The 25,135-nt window shown below is 41.1% G+C and overlaps 1 protein-coding gene across 1 annotated transcript in view; it reads right to left on the bottom strand.

Moving 5' to 3' along the window:
- Positions 1–712: 712 nt before the first annotated feature.
- The window catches only part of LOC139757447 (hemicentin-1-like), a 334,144-nt gene continuing 309,721 nt past the window's right edge, over positions 713–25,135 (bottom strand). Inside the window, exons 12-16 of the mRNA XM_071677971.1 lie at positions 22,049–22,208; positions 20,712–20,966; positions 6,571–6,711; positions 5,699–5,961; positions 713–4,419 (exon numbers count right to left, since the gene is read on the bottom strand). Of these exons, the coding sequence (XP_071534072.1) occupies positions 4,234–4,419; positions 5,699–5,961; positions 6,571–6,711; positions 20,712–20,966; positions 22,049–22,208 (1,005 nt within the window). The 3' untranslated portion in view covers positions 713–4,233. The remainder of the gene's footprint in view (positions 4,420–5,698; positions 5,962–6,570; positions 6,712–20,711; positions 20,967–22,048; positions 22,209–25,135) is intronic.

Raw genomic sequence — 25,135 nt, 5'->3', positions numbered from 1 at the left:
GTTTACAGACCGCCAGATGAGTCTCCTTCAGCGCTTCGTTACAAGAAGCATTTGGCGCAGAGTAGCTTGTTGGCCAAACATAGTACGTGTCTGTGTGTGGGTATAATCAATAATGCCTCGCTTTAGCAACACTAGAGAGGAAATAGAAATAGATATCATCCAACTAAGGTTAATATAACGCGACGTCTACAGTGCTCGCCAAGTCAAAATTGTTTTCTTTTTCCTTTTTCGTGTTATTTGGCAGCGGTATGTCGATATAGCAAGGCGATTATTGAGGTGACGAATAATTATTAATTGACTGATGTCAGCCAATCGAAAACGTGCATGAACGATTTCCATCTCATTTCTCGTGTCATTTCACAGTAAAGAACCAACAGAAAACGCTAACGGGTAATGACGTCATGTTGGGAATATCGCCACTATATATATATACATATATATATATATATATATATATATATATATATATATATATATATATATGTTTTCTCAGAGGCCCAGTCCTCTGTTCTTAATGCTACCTCGCTGACGCGGGAAATGGCGAATAGTATGAAAGAAAGAAAGAAATATATATATATATATATATATATATATATATATATATATATATATATATATATATATTTTTTTTTTTTTTCATACTATTCGCCATATATATATATATATGGAAAACCTCTGGCTATGGAAAAGGAAATGTACATGTGTAGGTATGTATATTTGCGTGTGTGGACGTGTGTATGTACATGTGTATGGGGGGGGTTGGGCCATTTCTTTCGTCTGTTTCCTTGCGCTACCTCGCAAACGCGGGAGACAGCGACAAAGTATAAAAAAAAAAAAAAAAAAAATATATGGAACCAATGAGTGTGTAGCTCGCACCATCGTGCTCAAGAGGCCGTACCGTCGTGCTCAAGGGTCATCGTACCGTCGTGCCCAGGAAGTCGTGCCGTCGTGCCCAAAGACCGTACCGTCGCGATGAAAAAGTTCGCACTCTTGTGCACAAACGTTTGTTCCACCATAGGGTTGTGTTCAGAAAGGTCCTACCCGTTTCCAAAGGGTCGTAAAACCATGCCCAAATGACCGTACCATCGTGCCCAAAGGGTCGTACATCCGCGTTAAAAAAGTCGTGCTGTCAGCCAAAAAAGCCGTGCCGTAGTGCCATAATAGTCGTTCAGTCGTGTTCAAAAAGTCGTGCCGTCGGCTCAAAAGGGCCGACCGTCGTGCCTAAAGGGTTGCACAGCCGTGTTCAAAAGGTTTTACCGTCGTGCCCAAAAGGGTTAAGCAGTCATGTTCAAAAGGTCGTACAGCCGGGCCCAAAAGCGTCGTTCAGCAGTGCCCAACGGGTCGTAGAGGCATGTTCACAAGGTGCCCAAAAGGGTCGTACTGTCGTGCCTAAAAGGCACGTGCAGCCGTGTTCAAAAGGCCGTGCAGTCCTACCCAAAAGGGCTGTACAGCCGTGCTCAAAATGTGGTACCATCGTGCCCAAAAGGGTCGTACAGCAGTGTTCAAAAGGTCGTATCGTCGTTCCCAAAGGGTCGAACAGCCATGTTCAAGTCGTGCAGTCGTGTCCAAAAGGGTCATACCGTCGTGCCTAAAAGGGTCGGACAGCCGTGTTCAAAAGGTCTTGCCCAAAGGGTCTCAAAGCTGTCTTTAAAAGGTCGTGCCCAAAAGGGTAGTACTGTCGTGTTCAAAAGGTTGTACTGTCGCGTTCAAAAGGTCGTCCCGTCTTGCCCAAAAGGGTCGTACCGTCGTGCCCAAAAGCGTCGTACAGCCGTGTTCAAAAGCTCGTACCGTCTTGACCAAAAGGGTCGTACAGCCGTGTTCAAAAGGTCGAGCCGCCGTGCCGAAAAGGGACCAATTAATCCTTTGGGAGCGCAACTTTCAGCTGCCATATGATTAAATTCATGAGTTACTTTGGACTGGGTGGGCGAGAGCTTAATTTCGAGACCCAGCAACTGACTAATGATAATAGCGACCATTAATTACCTAATATGGCTCCCTAATGTACACTGTAATTAAGTTACTGGAGGCTAGGCGTGTGTGTGGTGTGTGTGTGTGTGTGTGTGTGTGTGTGTGTGTGTGTGTGTGTGTGTGTACTGGTAGTTGGTTGTTCGTCTGAATCGGCTGTGGTAACATAGACTGCGTCGGGAAGTCATGTGTGTGTGTGTGTGTGTGTGTGTGTGTGTGTGTGTGTGTGTGTGTGTGTGTGCGTGTGTGCGTGTGTGTGTACTGGTAGTTGGTTGTTCGTCTGAATCGGCTGTGGTAACATAGACTGCGTCGGGAAGTCATGTGTGTGTGTGTGTGTGTGTGTGTGTGTGTGTGTGTGTGTGTGTGTGTGTCAAAGCTATATTTCGTTTGTATTGTCTCCCCATATAGCCCGGTTCTCTCTCTCTCTCTCTCTCTCTCTCTCTCTCTCTCTCTCTCTCTCTCTCTCTCTCTCTCTCTCTCTCTCTCTCTCTCTCTCTCTCTCATACACATATGTACACGCAGCTCCACACGCACATCAATGCAATAAACACACACACACACACACGCACGCATCCTTCCACAAGCGTTCATTAACAGTTCCATCCCCATAGGCAAAAATGGGATCTCCCTTTTACACAACTATAAGCGAACTGTTTCTCAGCTCAGCAGAGAACATCTGCCACCTCATCGTAAATAAAAAATATGTAAACAAAACAGTATTATATGGAGGTAGCCACAACAAAAGCTGGAAAAAAGACAGCTGGTTTGTTTACGATTTACAAGAAAGTCTTCAATATATCATCTTCTTTTTACAGTATTTATACAGCCTTCCTTGTTTTCTCGTAATTCATCCAAGGACTTTGCCTACATACTTTTCCTAAACCTGAACAAGTCACTCCTGTGAGCAGAACAAAGTGCACAGACTAACACTCCGGAACGTTAGGAATGAACCGGATTATCTCGTGTGTCATTTTCAGGTTTTACTTAATTATGTTTCTCTTAAGAGTTTATCTTTTTTTTTCCACTATGTTTCAGCTATAGGTTTCAATATTGTGCTGGAGCTTTCCCCTCCAACAAGTTCTCCACTAAAGCCACCAACACTGACAGCAACACAGCTTCAAGTACCATTGGATCGTGAATGTTATATTTGTAGAACTCTCTATATTGTTCTTTGTTTTATTACATTTCAAAGCAAAGGTTCCTCAAACAGCAAGAAATTCCAAGGCATCTTGTCAGATCAACAAAGTTTATTGTGGTCGATTTTCCTCATTCCACACACATATTGTGGATGAGCCTCGCTTGTGACTACTCATCCCGAAGCGCTTTTAACCCTGTCCTAGTTCAATTCTCAGTCGTGGCTCCCGTTCTGTCGAAGATCTAACACTGTCCTCGTTCGATTCCCTATCGTGGTTCTCTTCTTTTGAAGATCTAACACTATATTGGTTCGATTTTCGATCATGGTTCTCGTTCTCTCGAAAACCTTCCAACACTGTCCTGGTTCGATTCTCAGTCGCGGTTCCTTTCTTTCGAAGATCTTCAAACACTCTCTTGGTTCGGTCCTCAGTTGTGACTGCTTCTTTCGGAGATCTTCCGATACTGTTTCGGTTCGAGAGACAGATTTACACTAAAGGATATACAAAATGAATCACTGTAGCTCATGCCATTCCACTTGAATCAAATCAGATAGTCTCACTGTCTCCTGCTTTCTGAAAAGGGCAGAATTTGTGTATCTTTAAGTGTTACAAGTGTCAAATTGCACTTTTATACCTGTTTTCCACCTAATTCGAAGTAAGAGTTGAGAGGATTCACGAGGAATGAGCCCACCGGATTCATTTTTGTTGGGCGATCGACCTACACAAACATTTGAAACCCATGATTAATCGGACGAAAACCACATCAGTTTTCTTCAATTGTTTCTTTCACTTTATGTACGAAGAGTTTCACAAGTCCTGATCCTCTTGCACATTCCTCGCTGACTAGTGTTTCATAAGGCCCTACACGGACCCTGGATATGGACCGGACAGACAAAACAGTCCAGGTTGATAAACTTCGATAATTCTCTTTCAAAAACAACAACTCTCCATCTTCCACCATAAATATCCCTGGGAATATACAGAAAAATACTCTTCCAGCTCAAAAAAAGGACACAAGATGAAATGTCACTGACTGGAGTGAGGACAATCCAGCCCCCCAAAAAAATCCTACTCTACATGGCAATATTGAGAAAAGCCTTTGTCGAACACTTTAATGGATCTATGATAGGGATGCTCAGAGGAAACTTTCTTGCTGGCTGCTGTGGCCTTCCGCCCTGACGTAGAGGCGCGGGTGGGACCTGACGCTTGGGGACATGGAGTCCGCTCCTTCACATGGAAGGTACTCGAGGAGAGCGGTGGGCGACACAGAGGTGGGTGAAAGATTCATATCTTCTTCCACTGGCCGAGGAGGTGAAAGTAACTGTGGAAGAGAAATGAATGTCAGCTGCTGTAGTTAACATTATATTGATGGAATGTCTACTAGCTACAGAAGGTGCACGGAGTGAGGAGGGCACAGTTCAGGAGGTGTTGACCTAGAAACAAGTCGAGGGGCACTCAGACACACCGGACAGAACTCTTCGGTTGAGCTAGCCCTTCAAGATTCAAGAACCCCATATCTTTAAGACTCGAGAACCCCAGATCTTCAAGACTCGAGAACCCCAGATCTTCAAGGCTTGGGAACCCCAGACCTTTAAGACTCGAGAACCCCAAACCTTCATGATTCGAGAACCCCAGACCTTCATGACTCGAGAACCCTAGATCTTCAAGACTTGGGGCCTACAGAACGAGAGAGTCCTAGGAACATAGACCGACAGAACGAGAAAGTTCGAGAACCATAGACCTACAAAGAGAGACAACTGGAGAACAGTAGACCTACAGAGACAACTGGAGAACCATGGACCATCAGAGAGAGACAGACAGACAGACATTTGGAAAACCATAGGCCTAAAGAAAGAGAATAAGAGAACCATAGGCCTACAGAAAGAGGCAATTTGAGAAGTCCAACTGAACTAGAGAGGTAGAGAACAACAGATCAACAGAACGAGACAGAGAACTACAGACCAACGGAAAGAGATAGTTGGAGAACTTCAGACCAACAGAACAAGACAATTCGGGAACCATAGACCGATAGAACAAGAGAATTTGAGAACCACAGACACATAGAAGGGAATAATTAAATCAATAACAACATATACAAGGGAACACGGATTCTGTTACTTGTTATTTATGCCATATCACATTCATTTTGGGACCAGGACTGCGAAGATAACTCCTAGAAAATGAGATACAGAAAACCTGCTTACAAAGAAAGAGAAGTGTATAGAGAAACGTTTACCATAGATATGCACGGGAAAACTACATGTTGGCGCCTGGAAAAAAGGGGGAGACGTCTAAATTTCAACCACTGGCAAACAGTGAAGAGATATGGATATCAAAGGAAAGAAAGGTCATAGGAAGAGGGGAAGATGATATAGTCAGATAAACATATGAAAACTTTGGGCGTCAAAAAAATGACGGAGAGTCATTTAGCGTTTGATCGTTCGAGTCTCCTCGGTGGACTTGACTATTAGAAATATGAAAAGTTATAGGAAAAGGGAAGGTCATAGAGAGGAGGAGAAGGAGTTGGAGGTATCAATGGTCGATCCTCATGTGTGTGATGTAGTCATGTAAACATAAGGAAACTTGGGAATGTTCCTCACCGCTTGAGTCACCTCGGTAGGCCGGTAGGGACCTGTAGGAACAACGTGGGTCTCCCCCTCCAGTAGGTCCGGATGGTCCAGACCTGCGGACTCATTGGTCTCGCCCGGTGGCAGGCGTGTGGTATCCGTCGGCGTCGACGCCCGAGGACGCGTCCGAGACCAGAGGGTGATGACGATGGCGCCCAGGGCGAGAAGAAGCACCACTCCCATGACGCCTAAGACGACCCCGAGCAGCGCTGGGTCGCTGCCTTCCTCCTCTTCTCCTGCAGAAGGTAAAAAGCGTCCTTTAAAGACTCTCTCTCTCTCTCTCTCTCTCTCTCTCTCCCTCTCTCTCTCTCTCTCTCTCTCTCTCTCTCTCTCTCTCTCTCTCTCTCTCTCTCTCTCTCTCTCAGTGCCTATATAAACATCAATTTTCCTTATCGATGTGTTCGCATCTCTGACTTTCAGAAATGCTCTCGACGTACTACATCCAAGCGAAGCCAGTGCCAGTTTACCTCTCCTGGAAACCCAACATCAACTTTATAGAAATGAGAACAGCAGATAATTCATTGTACTCAGGGCCACTGGCTTTCCTTCAGGGTGTATTTCCAATGCAGACACGACTTCATAATATTACTCGGTACTACTTTAAAGCTCCTTCTAATATTACTACTAATACACTACTACTACAATCTCTCATTTCTGTACCTCTATCAAACATCATTACTACAGTTCCACACTCCTACAACAGCAGTAGATACAGCTGCTATAGCCCATCATCACTACAACAGGAAAAATAAAAGCAGAGGGCCGTCTGCTGTAGACCATCATCACTACAACAGAAGCAAAAGTTGAGGGCAGAGAGCGTCTAACCCTTGGTAAATAAGACTTACTCATCCTGTTCTCAGCAGTTCTAAGGGTGAAGGCTTCGAGCGTGACGTTAGGCGATCGGCCATGGCTATTGTAGCGGACCACAGTGATGATGTAATCCAAGCCTGGGGTTAAGCCCGTTACAGAAAACATCCCACGTTCACCTGAAATGCAGTGACAACATCAGTTAACGTATCCCTCAGTCTGTGCTTGTCAGTACCTCAATAATACATCAATTCACCTCATTCGAAGCCAAAAAGAACGGTTATCCTCCTTTACGCTTCACCAATATAAACTTAACCTCACTCTCCGCCAACAACGTCAGTCACCCCTCACACTTTATCATCAACATCAGTCACCCTCACTCTTTGCCAACAACATCAGTGACCCTCACTCTTCACCAACAACATCAGTCATCCTCACTCCTCCCCTCTCCTCCTCGCCGACAATAACAATGACTCACACCTCCGCAAACAATGATATATAAGACCATGCTTCTCACTCCACCGTGAGACCAACATGTACTGATTTACTTTCACGGCAACAAACGGGTTTTTGCTCATCACTATTTAATGTGGGTGGGGGAGGAGAGATGGGTACTCCCCATTACTCCATTAGTCTCAGAGCTGGAGAGAGAGAGAGAGAGGGAGAGAGAGAGAGAGAGAGAGAGAGAGAGAGAGAGAGAGAGAGAGAGAGAGAGAGAGAGAGAGAGAGAGAGAGAGAGAGAGTAAATCACTTACGACTACTCGCGACGAGACTTTGCCATAAGGTAGGTGCAGGCCCGCACTGCTCACCTTATGGTAATCAAAAGTAGCAGAAGAATGGGTCGTGTGAGCTACGTGTTGCCGAGTGTTACCTGTGTGTAAGAATGGCAAGATTACACGTTCCTGGAGAGCATATCAGCTCGTGGGTGTGGCAGGAAGGAAAGAAAAGTCCCCTGGATCAGAGGAGTGCAACTTGACAACCATTGAAAGAGAAAGGAGAGGGACGAGAATAATGTCCCACGTTCCTCAGGTGACAAAACACCTGCCTCTTAAAGGAAGACGGATGGTAGAGGCAGGGAAAACACAGTCTTACTCTTCACGAGGAAAAAGGGGAAGGGAAGCATCGATTGGATGAGTTGCCAACAGTCACAGAGCATCTAGAGGACGTAGCGGTTTTGTGGACGACATCGTTTAGCTACAGGAGGCGGTAGGTATAAGCCGTCATACGTCTCAGCGCAGATGACTGAGTAATATCTCTGAAATAAGGCGAGAGAAACAAGATTTCGAGAGAGAGGAATAGAAACATACGCTTGCTGTCTGTCTTGGACAATCCCGTGTTTACCAAATGGCGTCTTAGCTACTTTTCTTAGTTGTATATCAGCTGACTCATATTTCTTTCTTGTATCTCCACTGATGATGTGATTATTACACGAAAGTGCATTTGAGAACTTATATATATATATATATATATATATATATATATATATATATATATATATATATATATATATATATATATATATATATATATATATATATATATATATATATATATATATATATATATATATATATATATATCCCTGGGGATAGGGGATTAAGAATACTTCCCACGTATTTCCTGCGTGTCGTAAAAGGCGACTAAAAGGGGAGGGAGCCGGGGGCTGGAAATCCTCCCGTCTCGTTTTTTTTTTGTTTTTTTTGATATTCCAGAAGAAGGAACAGAGGGGGCCAGGTGAGGATATTCCAAAAAAGGCCCAGTCCTCTGTTCTTAACGCTACCTCGCTAACGCGGGAAAAGACGAATAGTTTAAAAGAAAAGAAAGATATATATATATATACATATATATATATATATATATATATATATATATATATATATATATATATATATATATATATATATATATATATATATATATATATATAAATATATATATACATTTTTTTTTTTTTTTTTTTTTTGCTTTGTCGCTGTCTCCCGCGTGTGCGAGGTAGCGCAAGGAAACAGACGAAAGAAATGGCCCAACACACCCCCATACACATGTATATACATACCTCCACACACGCAAATATACATACCTACACAGCTTTCCATGGTTTACCCCAGACGCTTCACATGCCTTGATTCAATCCACTGACAGCACGTCAACCCCGGTATACCACATCGCTCCAATTCACTCTATTCCTTGCCCTCCTTTCACCCTCCTGCATGTTCAGGCCCCGATCACACAAAATCTTTTTCACTCCATCTTTCCACCTACAATTTGGTCTCCCTCTTCTCCTCATTCCCTCCACCTCCGACACATATATCCTCTTGGTCAATCTTTCCTCACTCATTCTCTCCATGTGACCAAACCATTTCAAAACACCCTCTTCTGCTCTCTCAACCAAGCTCTTTTTATTTCCACACATCTCTCTTACCCTTACGTTACTTACTCGATCAAACCACCTCACACCACACATTGTCCTCAAACATCTCATTTCCAGCACATCCATCCTCCTGCGCACAACTCTATCCATAGTCCACGCCTCGCAACCATACAACATTGTTGGAACCACTATTCCTTCAAACATACCCATTTTGGCTTTCCGAGATAATGTTCTCGACTTCCACACATTCTTCAAGGCTACCAGAATTTTCGCCCCCTCCCCCACCCTATGATCCACTTCCGCTTCCATGTTTCCATCCGCTGCCAGATCCACTCCCACATATCTAAAACACTTCACTTCCTCCAGTTTTTTCCATTCAAACTCACCTCCCAATTGACTTGACCCTCAACCCTACTGTACCTAATAACCTTGCTCTTATTCACATTTACTCTTAACTTTCTTCTTTCACACACTTTACCAAACTCAGTCACCAGCTTCTGCAGTTTCTCACATGAATCAGCCACCAGCGCTGTATCATCAGCGAACAACAACTGACTCACTTCCCAAGCTCTCTCATCCCCAACAGACTTCATCCTTGCCCCTCTTTCCAAAACTCTTGCATTCACCTCCCTAACAACCCCATCCATAAACAAATTAAACAACCATGGAGACATCACACACCCCTGCCGCAAACCTACATTCACTGAGAACCAATCACTTTCCTCTCTTCCTACACGTACACATGCCTTACATCCTCGATAAAAACTTTTCACTGCTTCTAACAACTTGCCTCCCACACCATATATTCTTAATACCTTCCACAGAGCATCTCTATCAACTCTATCATATGACTTCTCCAGATCCATAAATGCTACATACAAATCCATTTGCTTTTCTAAGTATTTCTCACATACATTCTTCAAAGCAAACACCTGATCCACACATCCTCTACCACTTCTGAAACCACACTGCTCTTCCCCAATCTGATTCTCTGTACATGCCTTCAACCCCTCAATCAATACCCTCCCATACAATTTGCCAGGAATACTCAACAAACTTATACCTCTGTAATTTGAGCACTCACTCTTATCCCCTTTGCCTTTGTACAATGGCACTATGCACGCATTCCGCCAATCCTCAGGCACCTCACCATGAGTCATACATACATTAAATAACCTTACCAACCAGTCAACAATACAGTCACCCCCTTTTTTAATAAATTCCACCGCAATACCATCCAAACCTGCTGCCTTGCCGGCTTTCATCTTATATATATATATATATATATATATATATATATATATATATATATATATATATATATATATATATATATATATATATATATATATATATATATATATATATATATATATAAATATATATATATATATATATATATATATATATATATATATATATATATATATATATATATATATATATATATATATATATATATATATATATATATATAAAGTGTTTTAAGAAAGTAAAGTGTTTTAGATTTCTGGGAGTGGATCTGGCAGCGGATGGAACCATGGAAGCGGAAATGGATCATAGGGTGGGGGAGGGGGTGAAAATCCTGGGAGCCTTGAAGAATGTGTGGAAGTCGAGAACATTATCTCGGAAAGCAAAAATGGGTATGTTTGAAGGAATAGTGGTTCCAACAATGTTGTATGGTTGCGAGGCGTGGGCTATGGATAGAGATGTGCGCAGGAGGATGGATGTGCTGGAAATGAGATGTTTGAGGACAATGTGTGGTGTGAGGTGGTTTGATCGAGTAAGTAACGTAAGGGTAAGAGAGATGTGTGGAAATAAAAAGAGCGTGGTTGAGAGAGCAGAAGAGGGTGTTTTGAAATGGTTTGGGCACATGGAGAGAATGAGTGAGGAGAGATTGACCAAGAGGATATATGTGTCGGAGGTGGTGGGAACGAGGAGAAGAGGGAGACCAAATTGGAGGTGGAAAGATGGAGTGAAAAAGATTTTGTGTGATCGGGGCCTGAACATGCAGGAGGGTGAAAGGAGGGCAAGAAATAGAGTGAATTGGAGTCATGTGGTATACAGGGGTTGACGTGCTGTCAGTGGATTGAAGCAAGGCATGTGAAGTGTCTGGGGTAAACCATGGAAAGCTGTGTAGGTATGTATATTTGCGTGTGTGGACGTGTGTATGTACATGTGTATGGGGGGGGGGGGGTTGGGCCATTTCTTTCGTCTGTTTCCTTGCGCTACCTCGCAAACGCGGGAGACAGCGACAAAGTATAAAAAAAAAAAAAAAAAAAATATATATATATATATATATATATATATATATATATATATATATATATATATATATATATATATATATATATATATATATATATATTTATATATATGTATATATCATTTATCTATTTTGCTTTGTCGCTGTGTCCCGCGCCTGCGAGGTAGCGAAATAAAACAGACGAAAAAAATGGCCCAACCCATCCCCATACACATGCACACGCACACACGTCCACACACGCAAACATACACACCCACACATCCCAACGTACACACATATATACACACACAGACACACACATATACACACATGCACACAATTCACACTGTCTGCCCCTACTCACCCCCACCATACCGCCACACACGGAATAACATCCCACTCCCCCCTCATGTGCGCGAGGCAGCGCCAGGAAAACACAACAAAGGCCCCATTCGCTCACACTCAGTCTCCAGCTGTCATGCAATAATGCCCGAAACCACATCTCCCTTTCCACATCCAGGCCCCACAGAACTTTCCATGGTTTACCCCAGACGCTTCATATGCCCTGATTCAATCCATTGACAGCACGTCGACCCCGGTATAACACATCGTTCCAATTCACCCTCCTTTCCAATTCACTCCATCTTTCTACCTCCAATTTGGTCTCCCACTTCTCGTTCCCTCCCCCTCTGAGATATATATCTTCTTGGTCATTCTTTCCTCACTCATTCTCTTCATGTGACCAAACCATTTCAAAACACCCTCTTCTGCTCTCTCAACCACAATCTTTTTATTACCACACATCTCTCTAACCCTTACATTACTTACGCGATCAAACCACCTCACACCACATATTGTCCTCAAACATCTCATTTCCAGCACATCAACCCTCCTGCGCACAACTCTATCCATAGCCCACGCCTCGTAACCATACAACATTGTTGGAACCACTATTCCTTCAAACATACCCACCTTTGCTTTCCGAGGTAATGTTCTCGACTTCCACACACCTTTCAAGGCTCCTAGGATTTTCGCCCCCTCCCCCACCCTATGATTCACTTCCGCTTCCATGGTTCCATCCGCTGCCAGATCCACTCTCAGATATCTAAATCACTTTACTTCCTCCAGTTTTTCTTCGTTCAAACTTACCTCCCAATTGACTTGACCCTCAACCCTACTGTACCTAATAACCTTGCTCTTATTTACATTTACTCTCAACTTTCTTCTTTGACACACCTTACCAAACTCAGTCACCAGCTTCTGCAGTTTCTCACATGAATCAGCCACCAGCGCTGTATCATCAGCGAACAACAACTGACTCACCTCCCAAGCTCTCTCATCCCCAACAGACTGCATATTTGCCCCTCTTTCCAAAGTTCTTGCATTTACCTCCTTAACCCCATCCATAAACAAATTAAACAACCATGGAGATATTACACACCTCTGCCGCAAACCTACATTCACTGAGAACCAATAACTTTCCTCTCTTCCTACACGTACACATGCCTTACATCCTCGATAAAAACTTTTCACTGCTTCTAACAACTTGCCTCCCACACCATATATTCTTAATACCTTCCACAGAGCATCTCTATCAACTCTGTCATATGCCTTCTCCAGATCCATAAATGCTACATACAAATCCATTTGCTTTTCAAAGTATTTCTCACATACATTCTTCAAAGATAACACCTGATCCACACATCCTCTACCACTTCTGAAACCACACTGCTCTTCCCCAATCTGATACTCTGTACATGCCTTCACCCTCTCAGTCAATACCCTCCCATATAATTTATCAGGAATACTCAACAAACTTATACCTCTGTAATTTGAGCACTCACTCTTATCCGCTTTGCCTTTGTACAATGGCACTATGCAAGCATTCCGCCAATCCTCAGGCATCTCACCATGAATCATACATACATTAAATTACCTTACCAACCAGTCAACAATACAGTCACCCCCTCTTTTAATAAATTCCACTGCAATACCATCCAAACCCGCTGCCTTGCCAGCTTTCATCTTCCGCAAAGCTTTTACTACCTCTTCTCTGTTTACCAAATCATTTTCCCTAACCTTATAACTTTGCACACCACCTCGACCAAAACACCCTATACCTGCCACTCTATCATCAAACACATTCAGCAGACCTTCGAAATACTCATTCCATCTTCTCACATCACCACTATTTGTTATCACCTCCCCATTAGCCCCTTTGAAGTTTCCGTTTGCTCTCTTGTCTTACGCACTTTATTTATCTCCTTCCAAAACATCTTTTTATTCTCCCTAAAATTTAATGATACTCTATCACCACAACTCTCATTTTCCCTCTTTTTCACCTCTTGCATCTTTCTCTTGATCTCCTGCCTCTTTCTTTTATGCATCTCCTACTCATTTGCATTTTTTCCCTGCAAAAATCGTCCAAATGCCTCTCTCTTCTTTTTCACTAATAATCTTATTTCTTCATCCCACCACTCACTACACTTTCTAAACTGCCCACCTCCCACGCTTTTCATGCCACAAGCATTTCCCGGTATAAACCCCGTTGCTCACCATTGTGAGACGAAGGGTATTCGAGTACTCAGTATTCGAATAGTTGTTTCCTATTAGCCAGGTCCATAGCCTAGCGGTTAGCATTCCTGCCTCTTACAAAGGGGTACCGGATTAGATCCTTGCTGTTGGAGATTTGTATGTTCTATGATGTATATATATATATATATATATATATATAGAGAGAGAGAGAGAGAGAGAGAGAGAGAGAGAGAGAGAGAGAGAGAGAGAGAGAGAGAGAGAGAGAGAGAGAGAGAGAGAGAGAGAGAGAGAGAGAGAGTTTACAGGACAGCCTTGAATTAGGGCTTTCAAATGCCCATACCGTCTCAGCTGATATTGGAAATAATTGCAATTGTCAAAAACGGCGAGAGAACCCTCTCTTCTAATTTCCTATAAAATGCTGATATTTCATGAAGCCAACCGAAATTGAAAGAAAAAATATCAGTTGAAACTGATATCTTTCATTCAGCTGGAAAATGTACATATTTCATGAAATGAGCAAAACGGCAAAAAGAGGTGAAAAACACAATTTCCCCTTCTCTCAGGGACGGAAAAACCACTGTCCCACCTTTTCCTCCTCGCCAGACCAAACCTAAGGCTCCCACTGCTGCCCTGCATACTGGGGAAGAAGTGGTGTTTTGCCTGCACTAAACCTAGTTCGCTGAGGGAAGTTGGAACGCCTGTCTCGTTAATTATTGACCACAGATAAAAGCTACTCATGCAACTGCCCAGATGGAAATGCGTCTTAGTGAATTTTTTAAGAACGTCGAGACCCACGTTAAGACAGCCCAGAGTAGATTGAAACTTTTTTACCGTATTTAGCTTAGGAAGGGGAAGGTTAAGAGGTGGGTGATCTACTCCACAGCTACGGAAGATCATCAAAGGCGTTGAAAGTCTTGGCGTCTAAGTAGTTATCAAAGACCAGTTGAATGTCATTTCGCTCGTAGGTACGAAGTTAACCTACAAAGAGTTCTACTTGAGATAAAGATGAACGTTATAAAGTGATAAGTAACTTCGTATCTGATTCACTACAATCTACCTAATCTTTCGAATCTATTCAAAGTCTGTCAGTCACTGAACTCAATCTTTTAAGGCCTATAAAATGGTGAAGGTATTCTTGCTTCCCTAAAAATCTTGGTTGACTAACATACATCCTGAAGTGCTACAAGGACAGAGAAGAAATCTATCAAAACAACTAGATTGGCAAATAAATCCTTCAATATTTGAATGAAAAGATTATGGGTGAATAAATACGATATCACTGCTGTAAGGATTTTTTGTCATAGGCCTATAAAGGAGGTCTAGTTTCCCTACTCTAGTCATCCTATAAATATAGGTAAATATCTATATGTAAAAACCTCTTGACATTTGCATAAAACCATATCTTTTCGCTTCTTTGCCATCCTACAGTCACAAATATCTTTAATCAAGGCTATGGTATCTCAATATACATTTTTTTTTTTTTATACTTTTTCGCTGTCTCCCGCGTTTGCGAGGTAGCGCAAGGAAACAGACGAAAGAAATGGCCCAACCCCCCCCCATACACATGTATATACATACGTCCACACACGCAAATATACATACCTACACAGCTTTCCATGGTTTACCCCAGACGCTTCGCATGCCTTGATTCAATCCACTGACAGCACGTCAGCCCCGGTATACCACATCGCTCCAATTCACTCTATTCCTTGCCCTCCTTTCACCCTCCTGCATGTTCAGGCCCCGATCACACAAAATCTTTTTCACTCCATCTTTCCACCTTCAATTTGGTCTCCCTCTTCTTGTTCCCTCCACCTCCGACACATATATCCTCTTGGTCAATCTTTCCTCACTCATCCTCTCCATGTGCCCAAACCACTTCAAAACACCCTCTTCTGCTCTCTCAACCACGCTCTTTTTATTTCCACACATCTCTCTTACCCTTACGTTACTCACTCGATCAAACCACCTCACACCACACATTGTCCTCAAACATCTCATTTCCAGCACATCCATCCTCCTGCGCACAACTCTATCCATAGCCCATGCCTCGCAACCATACAACATTGTTGGAACCACTATTCCTTCAAACATACCCATTTTTCGCCCCCTCCCCCACCCTATGATCCACTTCCGCTTCCATGGTTCCATCCGCTGCCAGATTCACTCCCAGATATCTAATAACCTTGCTCTTATTCACATTTACTCTTAACTTTCTTCTTCCACACACTTTACCAAACTCAGTCACCAGCTTCTGCAGTTTCTCACATGAATCAGCCACCAGCGCTGTGTCATCAGCGAACAACAACTGACTCACTTCCCAAGCTCTCTCATCCCCAGCAGACTTCATACTTGCCCCTCTTTCCAAAACTCTTGCATTTACCTCCCTAACAACCCCATCCATAAACAAATTAAACAACCATGGAGACATCACACACCCCTGCCGCAAACCTACATTCACTGAGAACCAATCACTTTCCTCTCTTCCTACACGTACACATGCCTTACATCCTCCATAAATACTTTTCACTGCTTCTAACAACCTTCCTCCCACACCATATATTCTTACTACCTTCCACAGAGCATCTCTATCAACTCTATCATATGCCTTCTCCAGATCCATAAATGCTACATACAAATCCATTTGCTTTTCTAAGTATTTCTCACATACATTCTTCAAAGCAAACACCTGATCCACACATCCTCTACCACTTCTGAAACCACACTGCTCTTCCCCAATCTGATGCTCTGTACATTCCTTCACCCTCTCAATCAGTACCCTCCCATATAATTTACCAGGAATACTCAACAAACTTATACCTCTGTAATTTGAGCACTCACTCTTATCCCCTTTGCCTTTGTACAATGGCACTATGCACGCATTCCGCCAATCCTCAGGCACCTCACCATGAGTCATACATACATTAAATAACCTTACCAACCAGTCAACAATACAGTCACCCCCTTTTTTAATAAATTCCACTGCAATACCATCCAAACCTACTGCCTTGCCGGCTTTCATCTTCCGCAAAGCTTTCACTACCTCTTCTCTGTTTACCAAATCATTTTCCCTAACCCTCTCACTTTGCACACCACCTCAACCAAAACACCCTATATCTGCCACTCTATCATCAAACACATTCAACAAACCTTCGAAATACTCACTCCATCTCCTTCTCACATCACCACTACTTGTTATCACCTCCCCATTTGCGCCCTTCACTGAAGTTCCCATTTGCTCCCTTGTCTTACGCACTTTATTTACCTCCTTCCAGAACATCTTTTTATTTTCCCTAAAATTTAATGATACTCTCTCACCCCATTTCTCATTTGCCCTTTTTTTCATCTCTTGCACCTTTCTCTTGACCTCCTGTCTCTTTCTTTTATACATCTCCCACTCAATTGCATTTTTTCCCTGCAAAAATCGTCCAAATGCCTCTCTCTTCTCTTTAACTAATACTCTTACTTCTTCATCCCACCACTCACTACCCTTTCTAATCAACCCACCTCCCACTCTTCTCATGCCACAAGCATCTTTTGCGCAATCCATCACTGATTCCCTAAATACATCCCATTCCTCAATATACATACATATAAATATATATATATATATATATATATATATATATATATATATATATATATATATATATATATATATATATATATATATATATATATATATATATATATATATATATATATATATATATATATATATATATATATATATATATATATATATATATATATATATATATATATATATATATATATATATATATATATATATATATATATATATTGGAAAGGATCACAATTTTGCGCGTGATCAAGATATTCCTATGAGTCCACGGGGAAAATGAAACACGATAAGTTCCCAAGTGCACTTTCGTGTAATAATCACATCATCAGGGCAGACACAAGAGAGAAATATAACAGTCAGTTGATATACATCGAAGAGACGAAGCTAGGACGCCATTTGGTAAACATGTGATTGTCCAAAACATACAACGAGCGTTCATAAACTTATCATTTTACAAATCTTATCAACAATAAAGTTATCTAATTTGTATAGACCATCACTAATATTAAGATTGTAATTCTTTGTGTATTTAATAATAGAAGATTCAATGATATTTCTCTTGGTGATAGAGTTAGAGTTTATAACGAGATGGCGTTACTCCAGTCAATACAATGATCATAGTTTTTAACGTGATTAAACAAGGCATTTGATTCTTGTCCCGTTCTTATACTACATTTATGTTGCTGAAGTCTAACAGAAATATCCTTACCAGTCTGACCAACATAAGATTTATCACAGTTTCCAGAGGGCACTTTATAGATGCATCCAAGAGAATTTTCTGGTGAATTCCTGATTAAGATATTCTTTATAGTATTATTGTTGCTAAAGGCAACATTTACATTAAAGGATTTAAGCAACATGGGAAGCAAAGTGAAATTCTTATTAAAAGGGAGAACTAAAAGATTCTTGGTGTCATTGGGAGGTTTAGGCTTAACTCTATAAAATGATTTCTTTGCTAACTTAAAGGATTTATCACTGAAAGATCTAGGGTAAGTTAAAGTACCCTAGATCTTCCATTGATAAATCCCTTAAGTTAGCAAAGAAATCGTTTTATAGAGTTGAGCCCAAACTTCCCATTGACATCAAGAATCTTTAAGTTCTCCCTTTTAATAAGAATTTCACTTTAGTTCCCATGTTGCTTAAATCATTTAATGTAAATGTTGCCTTTAGCAACAATAATACTATAAAGAATATCTTAATCAGGAATTCACCGGAAAATTCTCTTGGATGCATCTGTAAAGTGCCTTCTGGAAACTGTGATAAATTTTATGTTGGTCAGACTGGTAAGGATATTTCTGTTAGACTTCAGCAACATAAATATAGTATAAGAACGGGACAAGAATCAAATGCCTTGTTTAATCACGTTAAAAACTATGATCATTGTATTGACTGGAGTAACACCATCTCAGTTATAAACTCTAACTCTATTACCAAGAGAAATATCATTGAATCTTCTATTATTGAATACACAAAGAATTATAATCTTAATATTAGTGATGATCTATACAAATTAGATAACTTTATTGTTGATAAGATTTGTAAAATGATAAGTTTATGAACGCTCGTTGTATGTTTTGGACAATCACATGTCTACCAAATGGCGTCCTACCTTCGTCTCTTCGATGTATATCAACTGACTGTTATATTTCTCGCTTGTGTCTCCCCTGATGATGTGATTATTACACGAAAGTGCACTTGGGAACTTATCGTGTTTCATTTTCCCCGTGGACTCATAAGAATATATATATATATATATATATATATATATATATATATATATATATATATATATATATGTAAATATATGATAGTTGACTGCTTCCTCTCTTCGGCTGCTCCTGATGCTACATCATTGACACGGAAAACGGTGATCAACTATGAAAACAAGAAAATACATATATTGTCCACACATGGGAATATGTATCACTAGATTTCTTTGTATTTTTTCTGGGGAAATACAGAAGGTTGCGGCTCTTATCTATTTTTTATGACCGTTTCTTATTCTCTGGTCTATATCAGCGCAAACAATATCTATTTTTTGTACATCTCATGAACGAAAAATCTTTGTATATTGGTAGGTTTCTGGGAGCTGGAGGCATCTAAGATTAGGTTTTCCAATATTTACTTTTTTCTGAATCTGTTTGCTATTGGCAATAGCATACAAATGCATTATATAAATTTTTCTCTACTTTTCTAATACGTTTTAAAGCTACAAGTGTAGCCATGGTGTATACCAAAACAAAAATCAAATTCAATATAGTCGAATTTAACTTCGAGAAAAAAGATTTTTGTTCCATTACGAATGTATAATGTAGATTTTTAATTTTCCCTCCTTTTTTCGTCTGGTTTATTTTCCTCTTCAACCAATACTTACAGAATGATATGGAAACTCAAGACTGTTGATGAACTTAGAAAAAAAATGTGGTTAAGTTCTACCTAATTTTCCTTAAGTGAAAATGGAGGAATTTTTCAAGTTGATGAACAGACGGGATGAACTTTGGTAAGAGATCGTGTTCTACAACATCTTATCTAAGAGTATAACTTCTTAAACTCCTTCAACCTGACAATTTTCTGAAGGCAGGTGTTCTACTTCCATAAAAACTCTTGGATCATCCCCCTCCCTTTTTTTTCTCCTTATTTCTTACCAATCTCAACCTTCTTATATTTCATTTAACGCCTGACTGAAGACCTTCGTCTGTAAGTGGACCCTCGAACATGCCAAAGAAAATGTGAATATCTACAATAGACACTTTAATCCGATTCCTCCCCTTGACTGGAGTCTTCAACGAACGACAGGGAGGATTGTTAGCATGTAAAGATACCTCTATGAGGAACGAGAGAGAGGATTGTTAGCATGTAAAGATACCTCAATGAGGACTGACCCGTGATTGGGGTCTTCAATGTAAGAAAAGGAAGGCTGGGAGGAGATTATACTTTTGTCCTTAGCTGAAGCCTTTTGGCATCAAAAAACGAAGCCTAGGAATGTGTGTATAAAGATATATCTCAAGGAGGATTGGGAACGCAAATAGGGATGCCTCAAGGATGACTGGGAATGTAAACAAGACGACTAGGAATGTGTGCAGAGATATCTCAAGATAGACTGGGAAAGTGTATAGAGATGCCTCAAGGAATGTTACGAATGTGTATAGAGATGCCCCAAGGAAGATTGGGAATGTGTATAGAGATGCCTCAAGGAAGACTGGGAATGTGTACATAGAGATGCCTCAAAGGAGATTCGGAATGCGTACAGAGATGCCCTAATGAAAACTTGGGAAGACAGAGTGTGTATAGAGATGCCTCAATGAGGAGTTTAGAAGATTGGGAATGTGTTTTGAGATGCCTCAATGAAGTTTTTGGCTCCAGACTGCAAGCCTTTGTCATAAGAATTATTTGTATGGGTTTATAAACAGTCACAACTGATGCGAGAAGAAGACCATCTTACCAGTGACATTGTGCACAACGGCGTGAGTGAGGCGATCGTGGACTGTGAGGAGGTACCGAGGCTTGTCGTGATCCTGCAAGAGCTCTGCCGGGTCGCCTGGAGTCGGGTCATCCTCGAATCTGGGTCCCGCGTAGCCGTAGCCATGATCCCGGTACTGACCCAGCAACCCTGCAGTTCCGGGGTCACCACAGGTCAGCTCCATACTCTCCCAAGTTTGGTTGTTGACTGTGCAGTTCACAGGAGGTGATGGGACTCCTGAAAACGTTGAGGACAGGTTATCATTGCATTAACATCTATCATCATTGTCATAAAACCGACCCTTCTCCATGGGTACCTGCAGCTTCAAGGCTGCGTTACAATCACTAGCAGGGGAGAGGATGGTCTCTCCTTTGGAGTATGAAGATTTTCGGACAAGACTATACTCCGATTGACACAACCTTCAAGGATCGCACTGTCGTGTTCAAGAGAATTATTCACAGGAAATCACACACAAAAGACGTTGTATTGTTCAGATATCATTAATCCTAACTGACCCACAAACTCATCAGATTAAATATATCATTAAGGGATGAATTGTTCACCATTGCAGTTTTTGATTACTTGAGGTTTTGCTGTTGCTACACACTTACTGCAAAATGCAGTCGATCTAAACCTTGGCTCAATCAACTTAAGGTTTCTCAATGCCGTGTATATATATACATTTCATACTTCGCCATTCTAGGTGATTATATTGCCATACACTGTTACACTTACATATGCCTCATAAATACATACAGATGAGGTGCACAGATCAGAATTTCTACTCGTTCTTTTGCGCCTTGTAGGACAAAGGCACGTATCTATGATACAACATATTTCGGTACTATTACTACTAACGCTACTATTACTAATACTACAACTACTTTTATTACTACTACAACTACTAATACTTTTAGCAGTAAAAGAACTTCAAATACTATTTCTGCTCCATATGTACCTACGACAACTACAACTACTACTTTTAACAGCACAATAACCATAAATACTACTTCTGCTGCTAATGTAACTACTGCTTCTACTACTACTACTATAACCGCAAATCATATTCAGTACGCCACTCATACTATCGCCCTATCTCAAACGTCCCATCAACTCCGCTACTTCTACTACTGTGACGATCACGACCGTTGCTGTTCACCTGATATGAAGAAAAAAAAACACGATCTGCAGTAGCCACTACCAATTGCCTACCACTGCTTACAATACACTTACCATTACTTCAAACGTCTCTGACGATAAATGAGCAGCTAAGACTTAGATACGTGACTTAGACAACAACCCAGGGCCTCGCGACTCACCAGCAGGCTTGACCGAGAAGACACACGGCTTCTTCTGATGACCGACCCAGTTCGAAGCCCAGCAGTGGAGCGTGCCGTAGTCCTGGGCTTTCTCCGGCAGGTATCGAAGTTGGGATTCCAAACCCTTCCACGAAACACGATCACCAGGAACTCGCTCGTGCTGCGGGTACCGGGAAGGGTGAGAGTGATCGACATGGAGTTAAAGTGACAGGTCCTGTTTCTCTCTCTCTCTCCTTTCTCTCTCTCTCTCTCTCTCTCTCTCTCTCTCTCTCTCTCTATATATATATATATATATATATATATATATATATATATATATATATATATATATATTATTTTTTTTTTATTATACTTTGTCGCTGTCTCCCGCGTTTGCGAGGTAGCGCAAGGAAACAGACGAAAGAAATGGCCCAACCCCCCCCCCCATACACATGTATATACATACGTCCACACACGCAAATATACATACCTACACAGCTTTCCATGGTTTACCCCAGACGCTTCGCATGCCTTGATTCAATCCACTGACAGCACGTCAACCCCGGTATACCACATCGCTCCAATTCACTCTATTCCTTGCCCTCCTTTCACCCTCCTGCATGTTCAGGCCCCGATCACACAAAATCTTTTTCACTCCATCTTTCCACCTCCAATCTGGTCTCCCTCTTCTCCTCGTTCCCTCCACCTCCGACACATATATCCTCTTGGTCAATCTTTCCTCACTCATTCTCTCCATGTGCCCAAACCACTTCAAAACACCCTCTTCTGCTCTCTCAACCACGCTCTTTTTATTTCCACACATCTCTCTTACCCTTACGTTACTCACTCGATCAAACCACCTCACACCAAACATTGTCCTCAAACATCTCATTTCCAGCACATCCATCCTCCTGCGCACAACTCTATCCATAGCCCACGCCTCGCAACCATACAACATTGTTGGAACCACTATTCCTTCAAACATACCCATTTTTGCTTTCCGAGATAATGTTCTCGACTTCCACACATTCTTCAAGGCCCCCAGAATTTTCGCCCCCTCCCCCACCCTATGATCCACTTCCGCTTCCATGGTTCCATCCGCTGCCAGATCCACTCCCAGATATCTAAAACACTTCACTTCCTCCAGTTTTCTCCATTCAAACTCACCTCCCAATTGACTTGACCCTCAACCCTACTGTACCTAATAACCTTGCTCTTATTCACATTTACTCTTAACTTTCTTCTTCCACACACTTTACCAAACTCAGTCACCAGCTTCTGCAGTTTCTCACATGAATCAGCCACCAGCGCTGTATCATATATATATATATATATATATATATATATATATATATATATATATATATATATATATATATATATATATATATATATATATATATATATATATATGTATATATATATATATATATATATATATATATATATATATATATATATATATATATATATATATATATATATATATATATATATATATACATATATATATATATATATATATATATATATATATATATATATATATATATATATATATATATATATATATATATATATATATATATATATATATATATATAAGATGTTCTGGAAGGAGGTAAATAAAGTGCGTAAGACAAGGGAGCAAATGGGAACTTCAGTGAAGGGCGCAAATGGGGAGGTGAAAACAAGTAGTGGTGATGTGAGAAGGAGATGGAGTGAGTATTTTGAAGGTTTGTTGAATGTGTTTGATGATAGAGTGGCAGATATAGGGTGTTTTGGTCGAGGTGGTGTGCAAAGTGAGAGGGTTAGGGAAAATGATTTGGTAAACAGAGAAGAGGTAGTGAAAGCTCTGCGGAAGATGAAAGCCGGCAAGGCAGCAGGTTTGGATGGTATTGCAGTGGAATTTATCAAAAAAGGGGGTGACTGTATTGTTGACTGGTTGGTAAGGTTATTTAATGTATGTATGACTCATGGTGAGGTGCCTGAGGATTGGCGGAATGCGTGCATAGTGCCATTGTACAAAGGCAAAGGGGATAAGAGTGAGTGCTCAAATTACAGAGGTATAAGTTTGTTGAGTATTCCTGGTAAATTATATGGGAGGGTATTGATTGAGAGGGTGAAGGCATGTACAGAGCATCAGATTGGGGAAGAGCAGTGTGGTTTCAGAAGTGGTAGAGGATGTGTGGATCAGGTGTTTGCTTTGAAGAATGTATGTGAGAAATACTTAGAAAAGCAAATGGATTTGTATGTAGCATTTATGGATCTGGAGAAGGCATATGATAGAGTTGATAGAGATGCTCTGTGGAAGGTATTAAGAATATATGGTGTGGGAGGAAAGTTGTTAGAAGCAGTGAAAAGTTTTTATCGAGGATGTAAGGCATGTGTACGTGTAGGAAGAGAGGAAAGTGATTGGTTCTCAGTGAATGTAGGTTTGCGGCAGGGGTGTGTGATGTCTCCATGATTGTTTAATTTGTTTATGGATGGGGTTGTTAGGGAGGTAAATGCAAGAGTTTTGGAAAGAGGGGCAAGTATGAAGTCTGTTGGGGATGAGAGAGCTTGGGAAGTGAGTCAGTTGTTGTTCGCTGATGATACAGCGCTGGTGGCTGATTCATGTGAGAAACTGCAGAAGCTGGTGACTGAGTTTGGTAAAGTGTGTGGAAGAAGAAAGTTAAGAGTAAATGTGAATAAGAGCAAGGTTATTAGGTACAGTAGGGTTGAGGGTCAAGTCAATTGGGAGGTGAGTTTGAATGGAGAAAAACTGGAGGAAGTGAAGTGTTTTAGATATCTGGGAGTGGATCTGGCAGCGGATGGAACCATGGAAGCGGAAGTGGATCATAGGGTGGGGGAGGGGGCGAAAATCCTTGGGGCCTTGACGAATGTGTGGAAGTCGAGAACATTATCTCGGAAAGCAAAAATGGGTATGTTTGAAGGAATAGTGGTTCCAACAATGTTGTATGGTTGCGAGGCGTGGGCTATGGATAGAGTTGTGCGCAGGAGGATGGATGTGCTGGAAATGAGATGTTTGAGGACAATGTGTGGTGTGAGGTGGTTTGATCGAGTGAGTAACGTAAGGGTAAGAGAGATGTGTGGTAATAAAAAGAG

The sequence above is a fragment of the Panulirus ornatus genome, chromosome 26 (assembly GCF_036320965.1).
Source record: "Panulirus ornatus isolate Po-2019 chromosome 26, ASM3632096v1, whole genome shotgun sequence".
NCBI lineage: Eukaryota > Metazoa > Arthropoda > Malacostraca > Decapoda > Palinuridae > Panulirus > Panulirus ornatus.
The sequence above is the reverse complement of the archived record's forward strand: the minus strand, read 5'-3'. Positions and strand labels throughout refer to the sequence as shown.